At 44.5% G+C, this 13,218-nt stretch overlaps 1 protein-coding gene across 1 annotated transcript in view; it reads left to right on the forward strand.

Moving 5' to 3' along the window:
* CPS1 (carbamoyl-phosphate synthase 1) overlaps positions 1 to 13,218 on the forward strand; it is an 83,342-nt gene that overhangs the window by 25,609 nt on the left and 44,515 nt on the right. Inside the window, exons 16-20 of the mRNA XM_085065693.1 lie at positions 2,307 to 2,451; positions 2,826 to 3,036; positions 4,120 to 4,318; positions 6,187 to 6,363; positions 10,275 to 10,393. Coding sequence (XP_084921819.1) covers positions 2,307 to 2,451; positions 2,826 to 3,036; positions 4,120 to 4,318; positions 6,187 to 6,363; positions 10,275 to 10,393 — 851 coding nt within the window. The remainder of the gene's footprint in view (positions 1 to 2,306; positions 2,452 to 2,825; positions 3,037 to 4,119; positions 4,319 to 6,186; positions 6,364 to 10,274; positions 10,394 to 13,218) is intronic.

The following is a 13,218-nucleotide window of genomic DNA, read 5'->3' on the forward strand; positions in this document are numbered from 1 at the left end:
CATGAGGACAGCTCTTCTTCTGTAGAAAATCCAGGATTGTTTAAAGATTTGCTGTGAAAAATAAACAGATAATTGGGGAAAACAAATCAGAAGTATTTTTTCCTTGTCAAAAATGCAGAATTTCAGGAATAAAACTCTATCCCCATGGGTCTCTAAAATTCTTCTTTGTCTTTTCCCAGTTTGCTGAGCCTCTTAATCTTTCTTGTTATCTTAGAAAGAAATAACTGCGGATGCCACTAAAAGCTGTATGTGCAAATGACTTTTTTGTGTTCTCCCCCCTCTGCTGTAATGCAAACAGACTTTGGGTCTGGTGTGCTCAGTGCTGAGCAAGCTTGGGCAGTGCTCACTGCCTGGGCAGCTGTGGGAGGCTCAGGGACAGGACTGGCGCACTGGGGAGGCAGTGGGGGCAGGAACGCCATCTTACACTCCATGGTGAGGCTGGAAATACATCGTTTGCCCAGGCTTACTCATGGGCTGTGTTTAGAGGGAGCAGAAATTCACCCATAAACCCTGGAATTGCAGCTTCTGACAGGTTTATATCTAAACATTTTTCAGCAGGAAGACTCCTGTTTTTCCAGCAGGAGAACCTGATTTTGATCAGCACATCGGTTTTTTTTTTTTAAATGTGAACCTGCTGCCTACCAGCACCCCCAGATTCCTGTCTACAGGGCTGCTCACTTCTGCCAGGTGTTACTTCATTCTAAGTGCAAAGTATGGCATTTCTACTTGTCAAATGTCATCCCATTAATCATGGCTTAATGCTAAAATTGATCTAGATCTCTCTGCATGGCCTCCTGTCCCTCGGAGAGTCAACAGCACCTCCCAGTTTGGTATTGATATTTCAAAATTTACATTGAAAACCAATTTGAGTCTTGTTGAATTAACTCAAATTTGGATGCTGATTTCCACAGCCCAGCAGAAACTCTGTTCTTTTCAGTTATGAAGATGGTCTGTAGTAATTCAGTGAACTGGCTTTTCAGGCACTGGACTGAACTGTTTATAATTCAGATAACTGAACACTGGGTGTTTGATAGCGCAGCTAGTTCAGGTAACCTGGCCTTGAGGTTGTGTCTCCTGAGCCTGCTCATTGAGTGAGAGAGGGCACCAGGCACAGGAGCAGCCAGGACTGGTTTGCAGGAGTGGTTAAGTCTTCCTGCTACTTCCCCACCAAGTCAGTGCCTGCTTAGGCTGGGCATGAAGTGTTATTCCTCAATCCTTTTTTTCTTTTTTATGTGTGATTTTGGCAACTGAGCTAAGGGCAACGTTTGAGTAACAATGTTGAGTCATTGAGTCATTGAGTTAATGACAGAGGGGACCAGACTGAAGAGCCAATGCATGGGCAGCATTATAACGAGAAGCTTTTGCTAAAGGATGTGCCCATCACTTTCTAGGGTTTTAAGCGAGTATTGATTAATGTTTTCTATCTGCTAATATTAAGGCCATGTATTAGCTTAGATTATGCTCATTTACCAGCAAACTGTGTTTTTCATTTTTGCCTCATGTGCTGAGGAATACTTTCAAGATTGGTTTAAGAATAAATCATGACCATTGCCTCTGGTTAGTATGCCAATGACAAGCAGCATTATTAGTGCTATTAATTACATAGTGTTTGCTGGCACCCACACTCCTATCACTTAGTCATTTTGCTTTTTGCAGTGTTCTCCTATTGAAGTTCTTGGGGCTGTCCACATAAAAGTATGTCTGTTGCATGATTGAAGCCTTAGATGTTTTTCTATTCCTATTTGTTATTTATATATTATTGCAAGCATGGTATATAAATAGGGTTGCTCAACCTTTTTTTCCTCATCATGTCACAAAAATATTTTTAAATGTGCCTTTCAAATCACAGTAAAGCAATTTAGACAGACAGACAGACATACAAAGAAAGAAAGAAAGAGAAGGAAAGAAGGAAAAGGAGGGAGGGAGGGAGGGAGGGAGGGAGAAGGAAGAAGGAAGAAGGAAGAAGGAAGAAAAGGAAGGAAGGAAGGAAGGAAGGAAGGAAGGAAGGAAGGAAGGAAGGAAGGAAGGAAGGAAGGAAGGAAGGAAGGAAGGAAGGAAGGAAGGAAGGAAGGAAGGAAGGAAGGAAGGAAGGAAAAAGAAAGGAGGGAGGAAGGGAAGAAAAATGCTTGTCATCAGTGTTATGAACTTTACTTGTTTTCATCTTTCAGTGAATCTGGGATGTCTGGAGATAAGTCACGGGAGCCTTAAATGTGCAATATGCTCTAATAAGCAGATTGGTTTGGTGTGGGTTTTTTGGGGGATGTTGGCGATTTTTTTAGTATTTCTTTTCCCTAACTTATTCCCAGGCATTTGCAATGACTAACCAAATTCTGGTGGAAAAGTCAGTTGTTGGCTGGAAGGAGATAGAGTATGAAGTTGTGAGAGATGCTGCTGATAACTGTATTGCTGTCTGCAACATGGAAAACATTGATGCTATGGGAGTCCACACAGGTAGGCTTGAGCACAGGGTGGCTCAGTGACTTTTTTTCTGCAGTGCCCTTCTGCCTGCTGTTATTGACAAAGCTTTGTGATTGATTACGTGGGCTACAGAAATACTGTTTAGGTTCTGAATACAGCCAGATAGGGTGTGAAACAGATTAAACCTACATCTGTGATTCACATATCTGAACTATGTGTTTTCCTAGACTGTCCAGTTCTGGACTTCTGACTATCTGTGGTTTTCATCATCTGTGCATCCACAAGCTGTAATCACTGTGGTAATGTCATTAATATTAGCGGGTTAGCAAAGACAGTGTCTTGTGGCCCCAAATTTCTGCTGCTGAGCTCCTTCTCATTTTCCTTCTCTGCTACCTTGTGACAAACAGGAGATTCTGTTGTAGTGGCTCCAAGCCAGACGCTCACTAATGAGGAGTTTCAGATGCTGAGGGATTGCGCCATCAAAGTAGTCCGACATTTGGGCATTGTGGGAGAGTGTAATATCCAGTTTGCTCTGCATCCAACTTCCCTGGAGTACTTCATCATTGAAGTTAATGCCAGACTCTCTAGAAGTTCAGCTTTGGCCTCCAAGGCAACAGGGTAAGATTATTTAAAAAAAACCAAAATGCTACAGAACAAACAAATGAATGAACAAAAAATTGAGGGGAACAGAACAGAAAGAAAGAAGTACAAGAAGGGATTTGGATCAATGTATTATTTAAATAAGTAGGTGACAGCTACAAGGAAGAAGAATTCCAGCATCTGCTCTCCATGAAGTTAAAACATGGAGTTGTAGGCCACATTTTCATCAAGAAAGACTGAAGCTGGCTGTTAGAGAGAATTCTGGAGCAGTCAGGTCAGTAAGGTGCAGATTTCTGCATGGGAAGCTTTTAAGAACATCTCTTGTCAGCATCAGTTAGGATTGACCCTTGGAGAGTTGGTCCTGCTGGGAGATGGAAGGAGGGGTTAGTGAGCCCTCCAGGTCATTCCAGCCTGCTGATGCTGTTACTACAAATGCAAAATCTCCCAGGAGGCACGTGTGGGGGAGCCTAATCCTTACAAAGCACATCCACTGTATCCATATGTTGGCTGCAAATCAACTCTGGGACCCAGAGGGCACTGTTATTAATGAGCTTTCTGTCAGATTGATGCAAATGGCATTGCTAGCTGCCTTTGTTTTGTTGGCTAATCATAAACTAATCAAGATAAGGATGATCGAAGCAGGCTGTTTAAAAATTGGCTTCTTAATTGCACTTTGCAGATGCTGTTGAGAGGCACAAATTAATCTCTAATTTGCAGTTCTCAACAACTCTTACGGTTGTTTAAGAACCATAGCAGGCTGGAGATAGGCCATGATGTTGGGCAGTGGGCGTTTGATTGTTTTCTTTTTGGATGACAGCCCTGCAGCTAAACATATCTGTTAGTGTGGGCTTGCTGTGGGTGTGACAGCTACTGAGAGGGGTGGCTTTGTGGATAAAAAAGCAAGTCCCAGATATAGAGAGGTGTCTCAGCAATGTGTTGAGGTAGGAGGCTGGATGGGTCCTGCTGTGCTTGGGCACAGGAGCCTTCCATTGTGCTGAGAAGGGACAATGACCTCACAACTGTTTAATTGGATCCACTTCTGGGATTTGCAAAAGCAAAGTACTTTCCACTCTATTGTTCTCTACTTCTTCTCTATGGCAGGTATCCATTAGCGTTCATTGCTGCCAAAATTGCCTTGGGGATTCTCTTGCCAGAAATCAAGAATGTGGTGACAGGAAAAACCTCTGCTTGCTTTGAGCCCAGCCTTGATTACATTGTGACCAAGATACCCCGCTGGGATCTGGACCGTTTTCAGCACACTTCCAACCGGATCGGGAGCTCCATGAAGAGTGTGGGAGAGGTGAGTGCAAGACTCTCACCTTCCATGCCACCACTTGGGAAAGCCACTTCCCTTTCTTGGAAGCCCTCAGAATGTCTGTGTTCAAGGACCTAATGAATTTGAGGGTATATATTAAGCTCAAATTATTTTTATCCAGTACTATAAGTAATGGAAATGAATTAGGACTGTGAAATGTTGAATATCACAGTGTGGATTCATAAGTGGTTTGACTCCTAAAGGAAGAGATTACTATGGATCACCTGGGGTTGACTTCATTCTGAACACTCACTCCAGGGCTCTCAGAGTTATTTTTTGAAAAAAACTTTTTGAAGTGCTTTAGTGGTGGTTAATTACAGTATAATTTCACCAGAAGTCTGTTAAAGTTTTCAGTGGTGCCCATGAGCCACAGCTTTCAGTTGTTCTCAAATTATTTGTCCTCTGTGTTAAAACCATATGCTAGATCTCAGCCTACTTCTTCTCTTGAAATCCAAACACAACCTGTCATCTTGCTCTCAAGTTTTTATTTCTCTTAGAGATTAAGTCTCTTAGATCAGATTTTAAGGTGTCTGGATGGTAACAGTGTTTTCAGACCACATTTTAAGAGGGGGAGAAGGAAGCAAAATTGGTAAAATACCCACTTAGTTAATTACATATCAGCTACCAAAGCAAAATAATTATTTGTGTATTTCTTCAGTTGCCTGTTCAAATTCAGGCACTTCCTGGCCATACATAATTGCAGAAGGAGATGCTGAGTCCTTCCAATGTTCTTATATCACAGAAGTGCCTGAACCTGTGTCCTTTTCCAGGTGGGATACTGGGTAAAGGCAGGATGCTGGGTAAAGTCAGGACAGACATATAGGGAGAGTCAGCGCTCTAACAGTGCAGGTGAACCACAGCAGGGATGGAGAAGCTCAAGGGATACAGTTTGCAGCTGCTGGAGGTACTGAGCCAGAAGGTTAATCTGCAGGACCTGTGGATAGGAGAGGGAGTCTTTGAAGCAAAGAGTTTCTTGCCACTGTGTCTCTATTAGTATGGCACAGTCATCTCCCCAGGCCTGAACTTGAAGCCAGATCACAGCACCTACCGCATTTTTATTAATTGAACAGTCTGGCCTGGCCTGGCTTTTCCTGAGCTTTGTTGTGCAGGGCAATGGGCCTGGAGCTGTGAGAAAAGAGAAAACGATGTTATTTTTTCTTTTGACATTTTTCATCATTGTGTTTGAGAAGATTTTTATGCTGTTAGGGTTTCACTGCACTGGGAAATAAAAATGTAGAAGCTTGAGAAAGGGTTCTGTTACCTCACAGATTTTCTGACAGAAAGGCTTGTTTTCTTATTAGATATGATGTCAAGACTGAAGGAGGGAAACCCCAGTGCTGCTACGCCAAGGAGGAGTAATAGTTTAAGAGCACCCTCACAGGGGAGAGTTACTGTTAAATGTAATTTAAAGGAAGAGAAGGAGATTTCTCCTGAACCTTAAAATTCCCACTGTGAGTTTCTATCTCTAACAGGTTGTTAAACAGAAATATTCTTCTATATTACTATACCCATGCTGCTGCATAATGCTTCCCTCTACCAGAGTGCTTCAAAGCAGTTTACAGAGGAGAGCAACATCTTCCATCTGTGTGTTAAAGACAGGGAGATGGAAGCCAAAAGCAATCGGTTATCTGGAACTCCCCATTGATACCATGACAGAGTCAGATCTAGAAGCGAAGCTCCCAAGGCTCAGGTAGCTACACCTTACAGCCAGCAGGACTATCCTAGGGAGGAGTCCAAAGGCTGCCATCTTTCTCTGTGCTTGTCCTCATGGTTGGAACTGTCCCTGCTCTGTCACTCAGGGCACAGCTGGGCTCAGCTCACTGTAGCTCCTGTGGAAATGCTCTCCCTTACAGGTCATGGCTATTGGACGCACGTTTGAAGAGAGCTTCCAAAAGGCCCTGAGGATGTGCCACCCCTCAGTAGATGGCTTCACTTCACATCTGCCTATGAATAAAGTCTGGCCAGCCACTGTAGATCTCCAGAAGGAGCTCTCTGAGCCATCCAGCACTCGGATATATGCAATAGCCAAGGTAACAAAAGATGGAAAGACCTTGACCTATGCCCCTTGATCCCCCCTGGAACTACCAGATTTGGTCTACTGAAACAAAGGATGATAAGGAATGGCAAGACGCAGTGAGAGTGCTGTCTACTTGCAGTAGTTGCATCAGTATGGGCTTGAAACTAAAAAAACTACACAAGTCTACGTTAAATTTCACAAAGAAGAAATTTGTGTTCTTTGAAACAGGCTTAGCTTCCTGTAGCATTCTTTTTACCCCTCTCCTGTCACACTGGTCAAATCTCTTCAGTCTTGGAGGTGTCTGTGTAATGGGGAGCATTATTGTAAGGGGACTAGGGTGGGAATTTATTTCTTCCTTCATCTCCTGAGTGTTTGCCTTTGTATATCATATGGTAAATGTGGGGTTAGTTACTTTAAAAGGTAGGTGCAATTTCACACTTTGGCTTTGCTGCAGGTGACATGTCCATCTGTCCATACCCTCTATGAAGAGGGGGACACAGCTGTATTTTATGTGTTGGTTCAATTTTTTAAAGAAAAAATTAAACCTTCCTGGCTGGGGATGCCCAATTACTCTTTTTTGTGCCCCTGACTTTGTGTGGTGGAGTCTTGAAGGCCGTTTGTGCTCATGTGTAGATACATCTTGTTACACCTCCACATGGGTGAGGAGCTGAGCTTTTGCTGTGTTAGTTAAAAGGTTTTTCATAGCTGTTCCTCTTACAAATGGCCTGAACAAAAAATCAGAAGGTATTCTATAAATGTGTGGCTGGTCCAGCTGTTCTGTCTTGCTTTTCAAGCTGGGGAAGTGCATGTCTTCATCCTTCAGCAGCTGTGTTTGGTCTTTATAACAGGCTTTTTCTTGTGATTGAGAGAGGAGTATTGCTTCTTGTCTCTCTGAGTGGCTCAGAGAGCTTTTATGAAAGGTTAATCTCAGACCCATGTTAACACAGGGAATCTAGGGAGACGAAGGTGAGTTTGGGTCCCACTGAACACTGGGTGTTCCCAGCTGCCGGTATTTTCACTGGGAGCTATTTGAAAAAGCAAGATCAATCTCTTAATCACTTCTTATAAAGAGCTGCCTCTGCCCAACACAGTGCACTCATTCATCCCCATTAATAAATGAGGCAAGCAGTGTAAGTAAGGGGTGTTTCTGGCAGCTGGGGCTGTCTGCATGGGAATCCCTGCCCACCTTGTTGGCATTTAAAAGTCAATGGTAAGTCCCCATTAGCCATCAGCTTCGTTTGAAACAGGATGGAGCTTTATTATACTTTATATGTCTTCTCCCCCCTGCAATCCCACTAGTCAGCTCTCCAAGGCTTTTTACTTTTTCTCTCTCCTTTGCCTGTTGGATGATAACAACAGTAACAGTTCAGGCGCAAGGAAAGGGAGTTCAGCTGCCATTCAGAGCTATTGCTGCTGAAACGGGGCTCCCTGTTGTCATGTAAAAGAAGGCACGGGAGAGAGGCTGACATAGATGAGACTTGTTCCTTGGCTGGAGTGGGAGTGCTGCAAGGATGGTACAGCCTGATGAGCAGGGATGCTCAGGTTGTGTCAGGTCTTTTCTGCTTCTCTTAAGGTTGTATACAAGTGGCCTCAGAGGGCTCAGGCTGTGGAGTTGATGCATGCTCTGTTTCACACAAGGGCCCTGGTCTCCTAGTTAGCCACACTACAGATGTGTAGTTTGCACTTGTGCTGCTGTCCACAGGCAGCTAAGTACTCTGTGGTGAGGAGCCAGGATAGAACTGAAGGAACAAGGGTGCTGGCCCTAGAGAGAGCATAGGCAGCTGAGCTGCCCTCCATTGCTTGGCCTGAAGGCCAGGCTTGCTCCATGGCTCTTAGTGTGAAGGCAGTCCTGTAAACCCCTTGGCTTCCCAGCACGGGCCAGTCCCTACTGGATGGGATGCTCCTGAAGTTGAGTAGGGCTTTAAAGTCACACTGTCCTGCTGTGGCTCTCTCCTCCTGTTTCCATGGTGTGTTTTGGCTACACTCCTTCATGTAGGTTTGAAGAGAGGAAAGCCATTGGAGTTCAGGGCCTCCCTGGTCAAATTCTACGCTATTGCCGGGAAACCTGATTTGCCCCAGGAGCATGGTGATAGGGGACAAGAAATGTCTGCAAACTCATTCTTCTCTCCCAGTCTCCTGATTTATGCAACAGGGATGAAGATGGTTGATTTTCTCTGCCCCTTTCCTGATGAATGAGTGGAAGGCTTTTTTTTTTTTTTCAGTTCCCTTTAAAGATCCCTGGGACTTTTAAATAAAATGACCTAAGCAGCTTAAGAGTATGTGGTCATGCTAAATGTGACCTCACCCTCCAAGCAGTAAGGAATCAGGATGGGAAGACTCCTTACCAGTTGCCTCATACCAGCTGTACCCAGAAATATCTGAGAAGCCCAGCTGTCACTGCCAATGCTCAGGGACTGCTGTGAGGGCCCCAGGCTTGTCATTGCAGGCATTGGGAAGGGCTGTGGCTGTTTGGGTGTCGAGCATGAGCCAAAGACTTGGTGTATGACTGGGTACTCTAAAGGAGCAAAATATGCATTAGATGTTTTCACTAGTGCTTGTGAGCATGCAGGATATTTCAGTGAGTAGTTGTTACCTCTCAGAACAGAGGATGGTTGCAAGAGGGAGACCCAGGCAAGGGGAATTCTTTAGGAAAGGCAGAAAGTGGTGTCAATATTTTTCAGAGAGCTGCCATCCATCCCTTGTCCATGTGGGTGGTGCCTCCCTGAAGTGACCAGTTTCTCTGAGCTAGCAGAAGGTCTCCCCATCGCTGAAGCACATGGGGATGGTAACAACACTGTGCCCAAGCTCGGTAACACAGGGGAATAATGCTGGGATGCAGTGGCCCAAACTCATTCCTGGATTAATGCTGGAGTTTTCTTCAGTGGCATTGCTCTGGCTTTGTTCCAGGGATGCTGCCCTGAAAGAAAACAATTAAGCATGGTAAGAAATTAATGAGCCTAATTACTTTAGCTCAGCAAAGATACGGTGCTGACATTATTATTATGGTTGATTGTAGTTGCTTTATCAGGAGAGTTGTAACTCTACACCACTGGTGAGACCCAAGAAATTGCATTGATAGAAAATACATCATATTGGGGGGCTCCCTGAGGTGCTGGGGGTTTTTTAATATTAAAATGTTTTGTAATCCACTGTCTTATGAATAATACCTCTGTGGGGTTCCCTTTTACCCCATGGCTACAAACAATTGATTTAAAAAACCCTATCAATAATCCCGGCAAGATGGTGCAGAGAAATTTGAATGATCTTGACATTACCTTGAGATAGAGTGAGAAAAGCCAGAGAGAAGCTATGCTGTAGCTGCAAGCATCACCCAGGACTTGACTTTCCCTTGCTTCAGAGGTAATGCAAAGCCACATGCTTTGATTCAGCCCTGTATTTCAAGGGTATATCAAGATCTATGCTCCAAAGCAAAAAGTTCCTTCACAGCTGAGAATCTGGACTTTCCTGTTTAACATTTGCATCTAGGAGGTTGGCTGTGGGCCTGATTACCTAGGCAACTTGAGTGGTAAAAGGTGCAGATGGAGGATTGGTCACTACAGCCCTAATGTCCCTCCCTGTAGTTGGCTAAGCACGTTGTCAGCAGCCACCCAGCCTGGCTGCCATCAGCTTGTCTGGTTTCTGGCTCTGTAAAAAGCAAATTACCTCTCTCACTGAAACAGAAGCCAGCTTTTGGAACCAGAGCACAGGGAGAAGTGGTCGGTACTCCCTGCCCTCCCCATGGATCCCCAACTCCTGTTGCTGCAGGAGACAGGTCAGGGGGTGGATGAACCTTTGATTTGTACAGCTTGATCTGCAAATTTTTTTCTTTATGGTATATACTTGCTGCTACCTATTTTCAGGCTAAATCTGTATTTATGCAGCCTATGTTAAAGGGGCTGTTTGGTGCTGTCCTGTTTTTGGCAGGCCTTGGATAACGAAGTCCCTGTGGATGTCATTCACAAACTCACAGCCATTGACAAATGGTTCCTGTATAAGATGCACAGCATTGTGAACATGGAGAAGATCCTAAAGGAAGTAAACAGGTAAAAAAAGCCTTGTCCTAGCACACAACAGTTCCTCTGTGAATCCGGCTCAGAAATCTATAGTAAGCACAGATGCAGTCAATGCTAAGAAATTTATTCAAGTGCATGGAGTAAACAGTGTTGTCTTAAAACCCAGTTTGCTATCTTAGCAGAAATTTTTGTGCACAGTCTTTTGGTAAAATAACTCCTTTGAATACTTGGGCATCTTGGCTGTTTTCAGGGATTATGGAAGTTATGGTTTGTATTGGAAAATCCTCACTATCTCTGAGGCTGATACTGGGGATGTGCATGGCCTGTGATGAGTAACTCCTGTAGCTAGGACAGAGTTACCTTTCAAACTCAACACAGGACTGGTCTTGACTTACTGCACCTGAGGGTCACATACACTGCATTTCATTTCCAGCCTGGCCTATTGATTTTTAAGCTATTTGGCTTTGCTGTGATGATGATGCAGTATGCATTGCTTTTGTACCATGCTTTCAAACATCTATAGTTCCAGACATATTTAAATATAAATCTTCTTCCTTCAAGAAAAATGACCATATAAAAGCAAACAGGAAAGATGGCAGTAAATTAAAGCAGTGGGTTGTATTTCAGTTCAGCTTCTTGCTGACTTGAGCTCTCTCTTCATGTTTTACGAGGCTGGAAGAGCCTCCTCACGGAGTTATTGGCTGAGTGTTGTTGGCTTCTCTGCCTCTGTTACCCGTTGTGCTCACACTTGTCACCACATGATGGCACTGGGAGCGCAAGGGAGACAGCGAGCTCTGAGCCTCTCCTCAGTTCACCTGCATCACCTCTGCTTTTTGACCATCTGCACGCTTTTAATTGAGCAGCTCTTGTTCTCTCTTGCCCCTGGAACAACCTGGATCTGGAGCTAAACAAAAATAAATGTGGCGAGAGATGTGGAAGAGACTGAGTAGCTTGGTTATTTGCAGAAATATATTGTTTGGCTGCAGAAGTTTTTGTCCTCTAACAATTATGTCATATTGCATTTATATCTGGCCCCTTCAACATGTATGTGCAGCTCCTGAGGAAGAAAAACAACATATCCAGAATCAGTTTGAGCTTGTCACTGTTGGCATATTCTGGAATGAGGCCCCAGAGGTTGGTCCCCATCCTCTGTGCTGGTAGAAATCCAGCATCACTCCACAGGGGCTAATCTTCCTGAATCTTCTATATCACTTTCTCAAACCTTCTATATCACTGAGGTTGCTTTCCCTTTCTCTGCAGTGGATGGCAGGTGATTATACTACCAGTGATCAGTATCTGGTACCCCACACAGTTTTTCATCCTTCTGTTGCACAGGCAGCAGGCTGTACAGGCAGCCTGCTTCAGAGAGCCCTCGTGCAGTATCCAGCCTTGCATTTTTATGAGACACAAGCAATGCTGTGTCCCTTAGAAGTAGATTCTTGCAATTCAAATCAGATTGTGAGTGGTATCATAGAATCATGGAATGGTTTGAGTTGGAAGGGTCTTAAAGATCATCTAGTTCTAACCCCCTGCCAGGGGAAGGGACACCTTCCAGTAAACCAGGTTGCTCCAAGCCCCATCCGTCCTGGCCTTGGACACTTCCAGGGCTGGGGCAGCTGGAGCTCTTCTGGGCAACTGTGCCAGCGTCTCCCCACTCTTACAGTTAAGAATTTTTTCCTAATATCTAATCTAAATCTTCTCTCTGTCAGTGTGAAGCCATTCCCCCTCTTCTGTCACTCCATGCTCTTATAAATAGTCTCTATCTTTCTTGTCAACTCCCTTCAGGTATTGGAAGGCTGCAGTTAGGTCACCCCGAAGCCTTCTCTTCTGCAGGCTGGACACATAAATTACCTTACCTTCATTCACTTATCAGTGCAGATTTTCGCTCTACTATCAGTGCTGATTTTCACTCCACTATCATTGCTCGCGCCTCTGCAAGGAAACTGTCTTACCTCCCAGCCAGCACCTGGAGGGAGGGGATAGACTGTCCAGCTGCATTACATTGAAGGCACAAAGGCAAAGAGCCAGGGGAAAACACTTATGACTTGAACTAAGAGGCTAGTCCAGTGAGCCACATCAGGAAACATTTCTCTGCCATAGCCAAGGGAAAGCTAATTGAGTGATGCAAATGAGACTTGGCACACATGTGCTCTTCCTGCAGCCAGCTGTTTCCAGTCCCTAGCACGCCTGGCATGAGTTCTACCTGTGCTACAGGGTAACTTCCAATTGAAAAGAATGAGAGGTGATGCCATCACTGCTTTAAATCTTTCTGTTGTTAAAGTACAGTTACCAGAACCAGATGTAGTTGCCCTGCTCCTGGGCACTGTTGCTGGTTACAGGCTGTTTGGGTGAATCCACCCCTTCCTTTTTGTCTCTGTGTCGGTTTGGAGTTCTTTGTAGTGAGGTTTTTGATGCAGTTGGAGTAACAAGAGTCTTGATTTGGGCCCTGCAGAGCTGTTGTAGAGACTGGTAACAAGGAGATGGTCTCTGCCAAGAGGAAATTTAGAGCTAGAACAAGTGGGTATGACAGACAGATGGGGAAGGGGGATCAGAGGCAGGTGGAGGCCTTTGAGAGCCGTTCAGCAAGCAGCTCTCACATACCACATGCTGCCTTGCATCCTTGCCATGTGCAGTGATTCAGAGGTGAGCAGAAGGTCTTACTGATACATGCAAGGGATCTGCTTACATGTGTGAAAGGCTGTGTGAGATAATGCAATGCAGAGGGAAAAACTTTCTGACCTATAAATGTTTGTGCATTCTCATTGGTGTAGAGGCAAGGCCAGCCATTTGCAGAGACAGTTCCCCATTTACTTTTGTCCCATTGAACTTTTTTTCAAAGAAGACTGGACCTGGTG

Source organism: Lichenostomus cassidix, chromosome 7 (genome assembly GCF_008360975.1).
Source record: "Lichenostomus cassidix isolate B80296 chromosome 7, HeHo_3.0, whole genome shotgun sequence".
NCBI classification, from domain to species: Eukaryota; Metazoa; Chordata; class Aves; order Passeriformes; family Meliphagidae; genus Lichenostomus; species Lichenostomus cassidix.